The sequence below is a fragment of the Catharus ustulatus genome, chromosome 26 (genome assembly GCF_009819885.2).
Source record: "Catharus ustulatus isolate bCatUst1 chromosome 26, bCatUst1.pri.v2, whole genome shotgun sequence".
NCBI classification, from domain to species: Eukaryota; Metazoa; Chordata; class Aves; order Passeriformes; family Turdidae; genus Catharus; species Catharus ustulatus.
Window position 1 is genome coordinate 4,307,638 of NC_046246.1, and position 15,193 is coordinate 4,322,830.

Below are 15,193 nucleotides of genomic sequence, written 5' to 3' on the forward strand. Positions count from 1 at the left end.
TGTGCTGCCCAAATCCACTTGGATATTCCAAGATTAAAACCATGTTCTTGGGGTTCATTTTGAGATGTGGGGTGTAAAGCTCTGTCTAACTTCACTGCTTCATTGTCATAAATTCCCTTCTCCCACCTGGCAGGTGAAAGTCAGGTATCCCAGGCCTTGTTTCTTTAATAAAAGCTGAATGTCTGCTGAAAATCCATCAGCTTCAGGAATGTGATGTCCAATGGACATTTCAGTTCTGTGGTTAGAGGAATCCAAGCTGCCCAAATTCCTTTGAGCCTTTTATGACTTTAAAAACCATTCTGCATCTGTGCCACACTCCCTGGAGCAGAGCCAGCACTGGTGCCAGTGCCTGAGCACCAAGGACCTCCTCAGTGAGATGTTTTGAATATAAAACCATGAATCTGAGGGATTTAATATTTATATTAGTGTTTTGTCATGTACCATCAATTACCTGCCTTCCCAAAGCATCTTCCCAGCACCTTGTAACAGCTCTTCTGCCACTTGCTCTTCCTGGCATGTCCAAAACTGCTCCCTCTGAAAGCACAACACAACAGGACACTTCTGGAATGCTCCTTGGGACTGTGGTGGGGAAACTGAAGATAAAAATGCAAGTCCTTATAACTCTGCTGCTGGGAGAAGTTGGTGCCAGTGGTCAGACTGAATGAGTGATTTCTTCCTTAGTTTGAAAACCTCACCTAAAAAAGAGGCTGAATTCACTTTATAACAAATATAGTAATATTGTGCAAATCCATTTGACCCCCCCATCATTTCCTAGCCAATTGTTTCCTCCTGGGGAAGATGCAAAAACAGAATCTGTCCTACCTGCTCAGCTCTGTGGCTGTGGTGCTGGACCGAAGGGATTTCCCTGTAAGGCAAAGGAGGGGATCCTGTGGGAACTGCTCTGTCACATCACTTGCTGAAGGTGTGAAGCTCTGGCAACATGAGACAAGACCTGCAGCTCTCAGGGGCACAACACACCCAATTCAGTGCTCCCAAAACTCCTTCTAGTTTTTCTCCTCAGCAATGGTCTGTGATTTTTATGTACTTTTGGTGTTCGTACACAAGTTAAAAAAACAAAACAAAACAAAACCAACAGTTAATGCTTGGGAGCTCAATGGCTCAAAACTTATTTCTTACATATTATCTTACAAGGCTGATAATGCTACAGGGAAAGTACTGCCAGGAGCAGCTCTTTGATGAAGACAGCAAATCTTTGTTTTGCCTCTGGAATGTTTAAAATGGATGACAGGTCAAGGAAGAATTGGGGATGAATGTGTTGTGCTGAGGGGAGCAAAGCTCCAGCCATGCCAGGCTGTTATGAGCACTGTGAGCATTTGGTGCATGAACATTTGTTCTCGGTTCTTTGGCCGTTAAGGCAACACTGAAACTGCTGCTCAAGGGACTGGGAATTGCTGAGATTCTTACCAAAAAAAACAATGACTTTATTGCACGTTTGTCTGAGTCACCTCTGTGAGCCCTGGCACTGAACCAGCTGCACACCTGGGGACACCTGACAAGGGACTTTGCTGCTGTTTCAAGTCTCTGGGGAGCTGGAAACTATTCCAGAGAAATCCTGGGGTGGCTTTTTTAGCAGTAGTTGGCAGAATAATTCCCAAGGTAATTTAACTTCCTTTTGCACCTAGTTCTGTGGCTTTCAATGTACCCCCAGTTCCCTTCTTTAGTGAAATGAAGCCAGGATGGAGCAGCAGGTTTGCATCAAGCACCTCCTGCACTGGGAGCTGCTGGCACCTGGTAGCAGGAAGTTTACTTTATTTCTTTCTCACACCCATCTTTATTGCTTCTCTGTCCACACTGAAACTAGAGTTTCAGAAAGGACTGGATGTGGCACTCAGTGCCAGGGTCTGGTTGATAAGCTGGTGTTCAGTCTCACAGTGAAGATCTCAAAGGTCTTGTCCAGCCCAGTTAACTCCGGACACAGCATGATTTTTCTGTTTAAAAGAATATCTCAATAATCTTGTGTGCTCAGCAGTCAGAATGTTGATTACAAACAAGTTTGTGTACAGAACTTTGAGCCTGTGTGTATAATCTACAAATACTTTATACTTTAATCCTTCTTTGTGTATCAGTGTGAACTTGAGCTGGGCTGACAAGAAATCCCTCAAGAGGCAAGAACAGCCCAGGCAGACCATTGCCAAAGGGCCTTCAAGCAGGAGTGAAATAGAAATTAAAACTACTTACTGTGTTAATTATTACCATGGAACTGCAATGAAATGTTTCTTATGTCACAGCCACCACGCCAAAGGAGTTTACAGTGTTTAACAACTCTGCTCTCAGCCAGTGAAAATTGAAGTTATTTCACTTGCCTTGCTGAGAAAATCTGAAAGGCAAGTATCTTTCATTCTAAACACCTGCAAAAAGATTGACCTCAATGAAAGTGTTCCCAGACAAGAAACAGTGAGGAGAAGAGAGAATGAAAAGTGTTTCTCATAAAGTACAAATACATACTATGTTATTCTGTGGGGATATTTCTGTTAAAATCTGTTCAGGAACACTCCACTTTGGGATTATTTTCACACCATCCCCACCCAAGGAAAGCCTGCCCTCCCCACAGCTGCTGCCTTGCTCATTCCCAGGGGGTCAGGGAAGGAGGAGCAGGCAAGGACAGAGTGCTGCACCCCAGCAGCTCCCAGGAGACACAGGAATTTCTGCAGCCCCTGTGCTGCAGCCACCGAGGCCCTGGGCACACCTCAGACATTCTTAATCCCCTACAAACTGTTTTTTCCAGAATGGTTTTGTTTCCCTTGAACCTTCCCAATTCATACCACTCTGCCTGCATTTTCACTGTTCAATGTTCCAATGGGCAGGGGCAGGTTGGTGTTCATGGAGCAAGAACTGAGCCTGCAGGAGCATCCCCGTGCTGAGGAGTGGCCAAAACATTTCCCCTGGGGATGCTGGGCCATGGAGAAAGCAGAACCTTTGCTCAGAAATGACAGACACAGATGGGCTTTGGTCAGACAGAATCAGGGGCAGGTTTTACTTTTCACATAAATTTCTGTATTAAAAAATACATCAGTGAAATCTGTTACAGGCAGGGACAGGACTACCGAGTACACAACGTCAATAGACTACTTTCTGATTTTATTTTTGTTAAATTACTTTTGTAACTGCTAAAAAAATAATTAAAAAAAAAAAACAACCAACCAAAACAGAACAAAAAACCTGAAATATTATTCAAGGCTGTTGATTTTCATCTCTTGAAATTTTAGTGACAAGCTCAGATATCAGACCCCTGTTACAGAAGATGGATAACTGACCAGAGCTAGATAAAAACCATACAATCCTCCTCTTTGAAAATAGTTTGGGTTTCCAGTGAATTTGTGACCACTGGTCATCAGAAACACACACCTAGAGCTTGAGAAAACAGATACAGACAGTATCTGATAATGTCCTGTCCTCTAAACACCACATGGGAGCTTTTCTCTTCCAAAAGACTCAGTAACAGCCAAGCCTTAAAAAAAAAACTCTTTCAATTTCCAACACTATGACTAAATCTCTTTGGGTGGGGTGGGATAAAAACACACATGGTCATTTTCTACCACAGTTCTGTTGTCAGAAGTAATACTGCATCCTTTGTACAACACTGCCAGTGTTGCAAAGGTGGAAAGAGAAAGAGTGTGTGTGTATTTCTGTTTGAAATGACAAAGCCCTCTCTAGATTTGCCTTACAAAATAATCAAACCCATAGGAGTAGGGAAAGAGGAGAAAGGAAAGCTGCCTCAAGGGAAAGAAACTTTCCGTGCACCACAGTACTTGCTGTGTTATATGGACAGACTGCAGAGATACTGGGCTGGGGAAGGGATTCTGCACAGAGCCCAGGACATCCCCTCCTGGACATTCCCCAAAAGGTCACTCAGAAGTTTGACCTACAGCACCTCTTCCACCAGAGTGAGAGTTGGCGCGAGCCCGGAGTGGGAGCTGGAGTCTGACCTCGTGTGACCAGTTAACAGCAGCCAGAGTTGTCCATTGGGATGGCCAGTGGCTCCTGCCTTCCTAACTTTTGATCCCAGTTTCCAAAAAAAAAAAAATAAAATAAAATAAAATAAAAATTAAAACAAATAAAGTGTACGTGTAGGTGTATTTATAACGGAAGGTGTCTGCTTGTCTAAACCTCACCCCTTTTCTCTCGTATCCTCTGGAAGAGCTCGAGGATCTCCACGAGTTCCTTGGCAGCAAGGGCTGCCAGCCAGCAGGCTGGGAAGTCACCTGAGCCACAATCTAGCTCTCCATGCCCAACAGTGTGAGGGTAGATTTTACACAACCATTTTCCTTAAAAATATCTCACAACTTTTAAAAATCCTAAACAGATAAAGGATTTATGCACCAATCCAATAGGTGAGTTCCACTTGGATTTGTTCTGAGGATTGCTCAGTGCCACAGGTCGTTGAGATTTGCAGCTTACACAGCTTGCTTCCTTCCAGTTCCAGTTTGTACATCCACTGTGGTACAAAATCTGCCTGTAGGTGATGTTATCTTGGCTTATTTGATACACATTTTCCAAAGGATGGACGTATTCACATTTTGGTGCTTCTGACGCGTATTCAAAGGAAAATACCCCACTGCACTTAGTCTGATAACTCAATATCAGAGTCCTCTGATTTGACTTTGGCAAGTTCTTCATGTACCTCCCTCACCATAAGAATCCTTGTTAACATGATGTCCAGGGTTGCTGGGTCTATTGGCAATGTGGAATACCATATGGGGCTGTTGGGAACACAGGAGCGCTCGGGCTGCAGGTAGAACACATCACTCCTCTGCTTCACGCTTTCAGAACTGCCAACGCAAAGGAAACAAGGTTTAGGAACATCAGGCTGCATATACAACCTTACCAAAAGTTTAACAGAGAGACAGCAAAGAAATCAAAGTTATATTGAGATGGCAATACTGTCTCCTCCTTCCTCCTAGGGAACAGTTAAGTTGTTTCCAGGTCGATCAGCATTACTTGCTTAAAAAGAAACAAAGAAAATGAAAGCAATTTCTTTACAGCAGTGGTTCTTCAGCATCATCCAATTAATAATAGAGTGATAAATGCATTTGACATGCAATCTCTGAGTGAAACTGGTTCTGGGATTCTTACATAGTGTGGACAAGTGGAAATGGCCTCAAGGCTTGGACTGGACATTAGTGAAAATTTCTTCACTGAAAGGGTTGTCCAGCCCTGGCACAGCTGCCCAGGGCAGTGGTGGAGTCCCTGTCCCTTCTTGTTTAACAGAGGGATTTAACAGCCATGTGGTTGTGGCAGTTGAGGCCATGAGTTGCAGTGCCCCTGGCAGTGCAGAAGGAACAGCTGAATTTGATAAGCTTAGAGGGTTTTTTGAACCTAAATGATTCTAAGGTGCTGTTTAAGAGCAAGAAAATTAAATCCCAGCCTGCCTGGCCATGCTGCAATGCTAAGCCCATCTGCTTGAAAGCTGACTGACTCCAAGGCAGCTTCCAGGCTCTGGTAGGGTTCTAAAGTCTCCAGAGCCAGGATCCCTCCTGCCTGGCTTTGAGATAATCACACCAAAACAGCAAAGGGAATTTGTACTGCTGCCTGCACCACTGCAGAGGCTCAGCTATGAAACATGATGGGGAGCATGAAAATGCTTTCCCAGCCCAAGAACAACTAAAAGCCTCTAATAATGTGCCAGTGAATACAAGGAAGGTAAAGTAGAGGGAAAGACCATGGAGAGCTGCACGCCTGTCTCTGCCTCAGCAACGGGATATTTGTAGTAAGCTCAGCAGGTACATTTCTGAGGGTGATTTTTCTGAGTTTCAGCTGACACTAATGAGATGCTGTTTCATTTTGCATGTTTATTTTCTTTGAAGAGAGAAGAACATCATCTTCCACCTGCTCAAGGATCTAACTGAAGTTTATATAGAAACAGGAGAGAAAAATGATTTATATCTCTGTCCTTGCTATGGTCTTCTTTCTAACTCCTAAACACAAGTTAATCACACATCTCAACAGGCAAAATTTATCAGGACTTTTACCTAATTCACACTTCTCTTACACTCTTTCACAAGGAATATGATGTTCCTCAGGTATTAGTTATAATCTCCTCACAACAAGGATGGTGTATGGGAATTAAGGGAGATGAGAATGGGAGTGTAGCAATGTCTCATATTTATATTTTTATTTATATTTATATTTATATTTATATTTATATTTATATTTATATTTATATTTATATTTATATTTATATTTATATTTATATTTATATTTATATTTATATTTATATTTATATTTATTTAAAGAATACATCTCTCTCTGTAACTCTGTTCTTAATTCAACACCAGTAATAAAAAAAAGAACCTGTTTGGGGGTCTCACAGCAATGCTGCTGTTGGAATTCCTGTTGTGCTCCCATTGAGGGATGGGGATATGGTGAGAGGAACCACACAGGCAGAAGGTCTGAGTGTGCTCCTTGCCCAAATTTAAAACTCAATTTCTGTCACTTACCATTTTGATAAGTAAAACTCGTAAAGTCGGACTGGACACCGCAGGGGATTGTCTGTGTTTTCAGCCATTTCCACTGCTGTTGGAGCCTCCTCATCTTCACTGCGTTTCCTTTTGCCTACTGCTAATTTATCTGGATACACAAAAATGGCATCACAGAAGTTCAGTGAAAAGCAGCACCTTCAGAAACAAGGCCTGGTGTCAGCCCAGCACCCAGAGGTGACTCTGCATCACCCAAACCCACTCCTTGAACTGGTTCTGTCCTGTGTCACCATCCACCATCACCTGGTGTGATCTGGTGGGTGGGCAAAGGACTGCACATCCTACAGGCCAGATCCACAGCCCATTCCTCATCTAGAAAACCCACAAGAACTAGCAGGAAAATATGGAGGATGCAATTTTACTTATTAAAGATGAATTCATATAATGCACTGGAATTATGAACTGAAGAAGCCAAAAGGATCAAAGACTTCCCTTTCTCAAATGCCAAAATTCACTGAGAACAAAAATCTGTATGTCTTTGCCTCTGATATGTTTTGTTCTCCACTGGGGCTGCCTGGTCTGTTCCCCACACAGAAACAGGACAAATACGGGAATTAAAAAGGCAGAATAAAGGTCTGGACCTGGAATACCCAGGATTACGAAGTGCTGAGAAAAGGACTCCAGAAAAGGCCTTTAACCCTTGCAGTATTACTAGTGCTTTATGCAAACTGAAGATGTTATGAAAGACTATTAAACAAATTTGCAGCCAAATCTGTGACTCCTCCTTTCTAAGTTTTCCTGGATGCCTTGGCTATATCAGAATTTCTCTTTAAAGCAGTAAAAAACACTGCAAATGTATTCAGGATAACAGCATATGCTCAGCTCTGCTTACTGCAGAACATACTTCTCCCCAGTCCTTTTTAAAAGAGAAGCAGACAATACAAAATCACAGAATTCTCTCATATAAATGTGACTGCCCAAACACCAATGATCAGAGAGCACTCACCTGATTCTACCTCTTGTTTTTGAAAGGGTGGGAAAAAACGTAAATATGTCATCTTAGTATTATACTTCAGAGTTCTGGTGCGCCTCATAACATGGGCAAAGGACAGTTTCAGGTGCTCACTGACATTCTTTAGTTGGAAGTATTTGGTGTTGAAGAACAGAAGGGTGTTCAACAAAACGATGGGGGAATATGCACCCAGCTGCTTACATTCCCACAAGTGTTCCTCTTCAATTCTTGAGAACATATAACCTATAAAGAATGGGCAAAGAAAAAAAGAAAATAGTTATTTATACATATAAATCCTCTTTCAGCTAACCTCTATTAATGAGCCACATATCAAATCAAATTCACACCTATCATCAGCAACTGTAATCCAATAAAACCAGAATACTGCATGCACAAACATAAGAGGGAGCATGGAGAACCAAGCTTTGGAGTAGCATGATCTTCCAATACCTGAAGAGAAGGACAAAAAGGAACTGCAGACACCAGCAGATTCTCACTAATTTCACTGTATTAAACCACAGTCAGCCAACTGCAACAAGGTGTAATTGCTACAACCTGAAGTATGAGTTTAAAATGTCCCATTTTGTGTATAAATAGCCCATTGTGATTATCCTAAGTCAGTCAGGAAAGGGAGGTAAAGGGGCTTAGAAGAAATTTGTTGTAAAAAAATATCACAGTGTGCAGCAAACTATAGGTAATTGGATTATTTCTGTATTAAATAAGAAGCTCATTTTTCTAACAGAAAAGGCAGTTGTGGAGTTGCCAACTTAATTCAAATTTCACTGATACTCTAAAGATGTTGTGTGCTCATAGGGCTGGTGTCCAGCTCTATAAACCACATAAGCAGGCTTGAAAACCAGTGGAAAGTATCTGCAGAATTTGGGAAGTCTTAATTTGGAGTTGAGACAAGATTTCAATGATTTGCTAATGTGATCCCCAAACTCACCAGGAGTATTTCCAGCACTAATGGGGAAATATCAGTGCAACTGTACACAGAGTTTGCAGTACCTCATCTCAAATACAGTACTAAATTCTGGCTCCTTGTATTTTAAAAAGAGCTAGAACTTCAGGGAAGAAGAAAACTCTTGAGTGCCAGAATGAGAATCCTTTCTTTCCAAGGATTGATCAGAGGCAAAGATACATTTAAGAGTAATCATAACTTGTAGAAATAAAATATATGGTGTAGAGAGGGGAGATAATGTGAGAGCCTCAGATCACATTTTCTTCCTGGCCCTGAGAAAACATTAATTTATGATACAGCTTTGTCATGCAGCTACATAAAACACAAGAATTGTCCTACCATTTGGAAGAATTGTAGGTTCCCAGATTTTCAAAAGTTTTGTAAGCTCAATCATAAACCTGGAATAGGGCTCGGTGAAAATGTTATCTATTCTACCATTCTCAAACAGGTACTACAAGAGAAAAAAAACAGGAAGACAAACTGTTTATGATTGTATAACATTGTAGAGAAGATACAGCACAAAATTCTTTTCCTTTCTTGTGTCTTATGGGGACAAACACTTTGGTGAAATCTCCAATCAAACAGCAAATCAAACTTTCTGCAGGGACTGGGACCACTCCAGTATGAAAAGAGAGATCTAGGTAAGAATTATGGTCAATATTTCAAGCTCTAGAGCTGTTTTCTGGAAAATCATTTTCCTCTTAATATTCTTGAAAGAGTCTGCCTATTTAAACCAGAGTAGTTATTGAGTATTTTTCTGTTGAAATGAACTTTACATGTTAATCCCTCCTGACAAGAGTCACAGGCTGATGAAATTGCTCAATTTGCAGCACCAAGGAAAAGTTCCTTAAACTTGTCAAAGTTTAAAAAAGTTTTTTAAAAGTCATGTGTTTGTATCAATAAATCAAAATTGTGACACAAAAATCCCTGATACTCCTAAAACTTATCAATGGCACTTTGAATTTTAACTCTTTCTTCATTTTGTCCAAGCATAGCAAGGAAAAAAAACTTAAAATAATTCCTAATGTCTAATTAAACAGGTTTTATGTCAAAAGAGCTTTTGACTCTTTATCTCAAAATGACTGTTTCAGAAGAGGACCAAGCAGGCTGTTCTAAAGGAAACAGAAATGTACTGAACATTGAGTTTTAAACACAAATCAGCATTATTCTAGGTTTAGATTGCTACTATTGCAAGGCTGGTAATCTTAGTATTATCACTCTTAGTATTCACTAATTACAACGCAGTTACTCCCAATGTATTTTCTCTGTAAATGTTGCCAATATTACCAATAGGTAACTGTCTTGTTACTGAGAATCCTTCCTGGGCAATCTCTTCCACATAAACTTATCTATTGGAAGAGCACTGTGCAATTATTTTAGATCTAAACCATTCCATCTTAAAACAAGGATTTCTGAAGAGCAAATCTTTTCTACACACGAAAAATGGTCAAAAAAGTTCCAAATCCAAGTACCTGTGTCTAGCTAGAAACAGTCAGACCCCACATCACAGTCCTATAGGGAGAGAAGTGTTTGCTGACTGTGACCATAACAAAGTCCAGAAAAATCAGTCATATATGGGGCTAAGGCAAACAATTCAACAAAAAAAAGACATTCTTGCCTCCTCTATAAAGCCCAAGCAGCTCTGTGGGACTGTGGATGTCCTGTAAGTAACCAGAGTAAGTTCTGTATGTTGTCAGCAGTGCCCCAACTCCCAGAGTTACCTGCTGAATTCCAAGGCACAAGTATAAGATGCTGTCAGGGTCGTATTTTTCTCCGTTTGGTCTCCGCACCTCTTGAATAAACTGGCACAAGCCAAAACTCAGCTCAGCATATGTGCATGAGAGAATGTCCTCCTTGAGCTTCACAGGATGAACTGGGGTCAAGGAAATTATTAGAATAATTAATTCAGCACATTGAATCTTCCCACATTCCTTATTATTTCATGTAGGCAGAACTCCCAAATTCCTGTCTCATACATGAATTACCCTGCATGACTAAATGATGAACTCCTTCCTATCTGCTGCCTGAGAATTGAATGATTTGGCCAATAAACCCCAGACCAGCTGCATGTACAACCAGTATAAATGTTACAGTGAGTACTTGAGGCTGAGGAATTTAGAGCTCAGACATGTAAATGTTTGCTGAACCCAAAATGTGGGACAGCAGTGGTTGCAATGAGCTGGAGGCAGCCTGGGGCTGAAAAATGGGTTTCAGCCCTCCAGCTGGACTCAGGGGAGTGAGAGACTCACCAGAGTAAGAGAAAGACCCTGAGTATTTCTGGACATGAGTTGAGTGCAGTACATCCCACTTCCTAAAGGAAGAAGGAAGGAAGAGTTCAATGGGACGTGCAGGGGGTTGGAAAAGGAAGCAGCACAAGCAGGAATTGATTGATCAAATGATCTGCAATGAAATCACCAGGCTTGGCTCTTCCACACCTCAGAAGTGCCTGCTTGGGAACAAGCAGGGAATCTTTCTGGGAGTGGGCACAGTTTTCTGGAAATGACTGTAACATTTACTTCCTTAGCCTCAAGCAAGAAGAAAACACAGTAACTCATGTGAATTCTCCTCTTCTGGGAACTAAACCCCAGCTGTTCTCATGGAGTGACAACAAAAATTCCAAATAAGAGATAAAAAAGCAGATCTCATCCTATCTAGAATTTCTCCCTTCGGGGGTCTTTCTTATCTAAGTCCTGCCATGCTTGGTTGTTTAAATTGCAAAAGTATTTGTTATGGTTTGCTCTCTTCCCCACCATTCCCAAGGAGTTCAATTCTATTCCTAATTTAAATTCTCTGCTTGACTCTGAAAATCTGCCCACAAAACTCAGTGCAATGATGTAAGATCAGGGAAAAGGGGAGTTAGATGCTGCCAAATCCCAATTTTGCTGGGTTTTTGTTAAAAAAAAATCATAATTTGAAAAATAAACACAATTGTATTTAATTGTCATTATCATCTATCACCCCTGTGAAACATGAGGAGCAATAAAGTTAGTTTCAGACAGGTTGCAGCACAGAATGGGCAGAATTTTGAAATGTTTCTTTCCAGTTGTGAAGCCTAGAAATAAGGTGTTAAGATTTTGTTGTTGGATCACACCATTTTTTTACAGCAAACAGTTCTGCTGACCAACAAATATTTTGGGAATGTGCCAGCTACAGATAAAATAGATGGGGCCAAGTTGTTTTTGTCAACTTAGAATTCTGGCCTGATAAATCTGTAATTTCATGGTTCTATAATGACTCAGAAAAGCTCTGCAGCTGCATAAAGCATCTGTGCTACAAATGAAGAACTACTGCGTGCAAAGGAAGGCAAAGTGGAGATTTGTAATGCTTTAGAGACTGTTTTTAAAGGAAAACACATCAATTAAGAATGTAATAGCTATGATTTTTAAATGTATGGAAAGTTGCAAGACAGAATTCTACAAAATCTGTTCTCTACTCAGTGGTATCTAATCCTGATTTTTACTTGAACAATGAATCAAGCCAAGTGCTCTTCAACTAGAGTATTTCTGTTTTCACTGAGAGACAAATTTACCTGAAAACTTCAGGTCCCCTTGTTCCTCCTGTGCATTTTTCCACTGGACCCAGTTTTTCCAGGCATTTACCCCATACATGTACTTCAGGGTCATCCCAGAAACAGAGCAGCCAGGGTAGGAGCCCTGCATCAGATTCCGGGCCTCCACAGCAACTACAGACTTCTTCCTTCCCTACAAGAAGCAAAGACATCAAACAAAGCAGCCTTAAATCAGTTCCTCATCCATGGGTGGTTAGATGTTGTTATTTGAAAATGTAAGGGATTTGTGTTCCAGAGGTTTTTCCTTACCCTTCTCTTTGGCTGTGGGAAGCCATCCCTGTGTCTCCGTCTTGCCCGTGAACGTGAATGTAAAGCCGGTCCTTTACTGAGAGGGTCAAATGAGTCTGAAGTCAAATCAACACCATGAAGAGTTTAATCACATGATTTAGCAGCCCAGGTAGAAGTGTCACTGTCACTGAGATACTATGGAACACCTTACAGTGAACAATCACACCTATATTCAAATAATCCTGATGTTTGACTAATTAAGCCACCTGTCTATAAAGATAGTAAATTCTCAATAAGACAATAAAAATCCTCAGAACAGTGGGTGTATTTATTCAGGCAAATATGATCTCAGCCACCACACACATGGATTATACCCAGGGACACAGAAGTGATCAATTCAAAGGAGGCAAACAAGAACTTCCTGTTACTCCTGTCAGGGGTTCTGAAGAGAGTTGTCTTTAAAGACAGCAGAAATATTCCAAAAATAGTAATTTTTTGTAGAGCTGATCAACTATTGCAGCTTTAAATATCCACTGTCATTACATGAAAACACACAAGCAGGCTGCTGGGACAACGTTTTTTCAGAAAATTATGTGTGCTTTTATAAAAAAACGAGATTTTCTTCCCATGACACTGACCTGATGGGAAATCTGCCTCCAGGTCCTGTTCCACATCACCTTTGGAGAATGGTTTGAGTTCTGGATCAGGTTCTGGCAGGGCATTGGATCGTAAGGCGTAGTGATTCAACTCCTCCTCCCAGCTGTGGGGAGTGGACACTGCTTCTGATTCCAGATCTCCGCTGTACGTGCTGCCCTGGTCTGCAACGAGAGGGAGCACAGGGACCATGTGCTACAGGAAAGGCAGAACAAGGAGTTTGCAAGAAAAGATGCAGCAGGATCAAAATCTGTTTGCAAAATAAAAAATCTGACTGACCTTTCTCAAATATCTTGGGGTCCAGGAAGAGTTCGTGCTCAGATGTTTGAGATCCTTTAGAAAAAGAAGGAAATCTGTATCCATACATGACTGACAGCTTGTACAACTCATTTAAAATACTTTGAACAGCAAAAACCTATGTATTAGGTGATAACATCAACACACATGCTGTGCCTTCTCCCCCACTGGAGCTCTCCTAACAGCTTTCTACCTTGGTCATGCTATTGCAGGGGAAACAGAAATGCAGAACTAACGTAGGTTTGCTTTTCCAAAAGCTTCCATCCCTTCCTGCTTGTTATCTGAATCATCTGTAGACCAGCAGGGTATTTTGTTTATCTCTTTCCAGCTTGTTTCACTTTCATTACATGGTCACTATCCAACAAACTCTGACCTGCCTCACCCTTCAAAAATCCTCCATAAAAAGCCTGATAGGAAAATTTTCTTTTAAGGCAGTTGCTCTGTCTTCTTGATTTTGACTCCTCTTTCTAACACATGATGTACTGATCTGGAGGTTTCCACCTCTGGTGACCTGTTTCTGTCACCACAAGTCAAATTTGCATCTAGAATCAGGGAAAGGGAAATTTCTGTGGTCAGAGGACCTTCACCTCACTGCATTTCATATCATTTTTAAAGCCACCACCTACCACCATGAGAGTGTGTTTTTTCTCTCTCAGCATCTTCTGCAATCATTTCTGCCATCTGAAGGAGATCAGCTTCAAATGGATTAATGGACATCTTCTCCTTGTTTTCCTGAATATTTTCAATGATCTTATCAGCATTATCTGGGGTAGTTGGGATGAGCATGGGAACTGGAACCTACGGAAAATGTGGAAAATATCAGAACATACTTAGGGGTGAAGGGAAACAGCAAATTCACAAGGGAGATTGCTCCCATATAACTTTATGTATATTTTAAGACTACTAAAGTGAATTTAAAGATAACTCCAGATTGGACAGCTCTGTACTCTCCCTACAATTTGGTAGTTTTGTGTGACAATATTTAACCAAATACGATGTAATAAGGAGGGAAATGGCTTCAAGGACTCCAAATCCCATTTCCATGACCAGACATAACACCCAGTGAGAAAGTGCTGCATGTGCTGGATGCAAACCAAGCCTGTAAACCACTGCCTTCTGTAGAGCAGGATAACTTACAGGTACTGGCATCCCCAGGGGAACTGGTGTGTACTGGGTGTAGAGGTGGAGGGGCACTGGCACAAACACTGGTACAGGAACTGGTACCACAATGATCTGGGGTTGAGCAGGTGTTTCTTCTCCTTCTGTTAGACCAAAAACAGAAAAAAAACCAAAAATTATTGAGAAATACCATACAACAACCTGAAAACCAGTTAAGGTTTTATAATACATCAAAAAATAAACCATGTACTACTCTGTAAACTGCAGCACAGACCATTCCAACAGGGGTAGGAGATCAGGCACCCACCTGTCTGGCATTCTTTGTTTTGTGTGTGAGGTTTGCACGAGGTGGCCTTAGTCTGGGTGATAGGCTTACACAATAAAGCTTTGTTTTTCAGCAGCCTGGGTGGTTTTGATGATGGGAGCTTTAGGGCATCTGTCTGGGTACTTGCCTGTTTGGAAAACACAAATGAGGGTCGAGTCAGTATTGATTTGAAGGATAACATAAGACTAGAGTTTATTCTCTGATAGGGGAAGCTGAACAATTTAAAACTGTATTTGCTGATAAAAATGATCACTTAAAAACTACCGCAAAATAAGCTTGTTTATTTGATGCTTTCTGGTCTCCATCTCAATTTACTTTGATCCAACAATAATGTTGTTTAAAGCTAATTTTGCTAATAAAGCTAATTTTATTAACAGTGCAGAGAACAAATCTGCAAGAATATTTAGTTTCTGTAGTCAAATAACCACCATAAACTTTTGACCTTGGAATTTTACTGAGGCAGAGATATAAAGAGGAATTATGTTAAGATACTTTTGATGACTAAAAGTCTGGCTGATACAGACACCGATAAAACTGAGTAAACTAATGTGAAACCACTGGAAACAAATAAATGTAAAAAATGAACAGCAAT

The 15,193-nt window shown here is 40.9% G+C and overlaps 1 protein-coding gene across 8 annotated transcripts in view; it reads right to left on the minus strand.

Moving 5' to 3' along the window:
• Nucleotides 1–4,496: 4,496 nt before the first annotated feature.
• Nucleotides 4,497–15,193, minus strand: part of LOC117007477 (zinc finger MYM-type protein 4-like) — a 40,841-nt gene continuing 30,144 nt past the window's right edge. For all 8 annotated transcript variants that reach the window (XM_033080687.2, XM_033080693.2, XM_033080692.2 and 5 more), the window contains 12 exons: nucleotides 14,584–14,728; nucleotides 14,295–14,419; nucleotides 13,784–13,955; nucleotides 13,140–13,193; nucleotides 12,845–13,024; nucleotides 12,228–12,322; nucleotides 11,940–12,111; nucleotides 10,132–10,283; nucleotides 8,750–8,861; nucleotides 7,444–7,692; nucleotides 6,459–6,588; nucleotides 4,497–4,790 (listed from right to left, as the gene is read on the minus strand). In XM_033080687.2, the coding sequence (XP_032936578.1) occupies nucleotides 4,583–4,790; nucleotides 6,459–6,588; nucleotides 7,444–7,692; nucleotides 8,750–8,861; nucleotides 10,132–10,283; nucleotides 11,940–12,111; nucleotides 12,228–12,322; nucleotides 12,845–13,024; nucleotides 13,140–13,193; nucleotides 13,784–13,955; nucleotides 14,295–14,419; nucleotides 14,584–14,728 (1,794 nt within the window). In that variant the 3' untranslated portion in view covers nucleotides 4,497–4,582. The remainder of the gene's footprint in view (nucleotides 4,791–6,458; nucleotides 6,589–7,443; nucleotides 7,693–8,749; nucleotides 8,862–10,131; nucleotides 10,284–11,939; nucleotides 12,112–12,227; nucleotides 12,323–12,844; nucleotides 13,025–13,139; nucleotides 13,194–13,783; nucleotides 13,956–14,294; nucleotides 14,420–14,583; nucleotides 14,729–15,193) is intronic.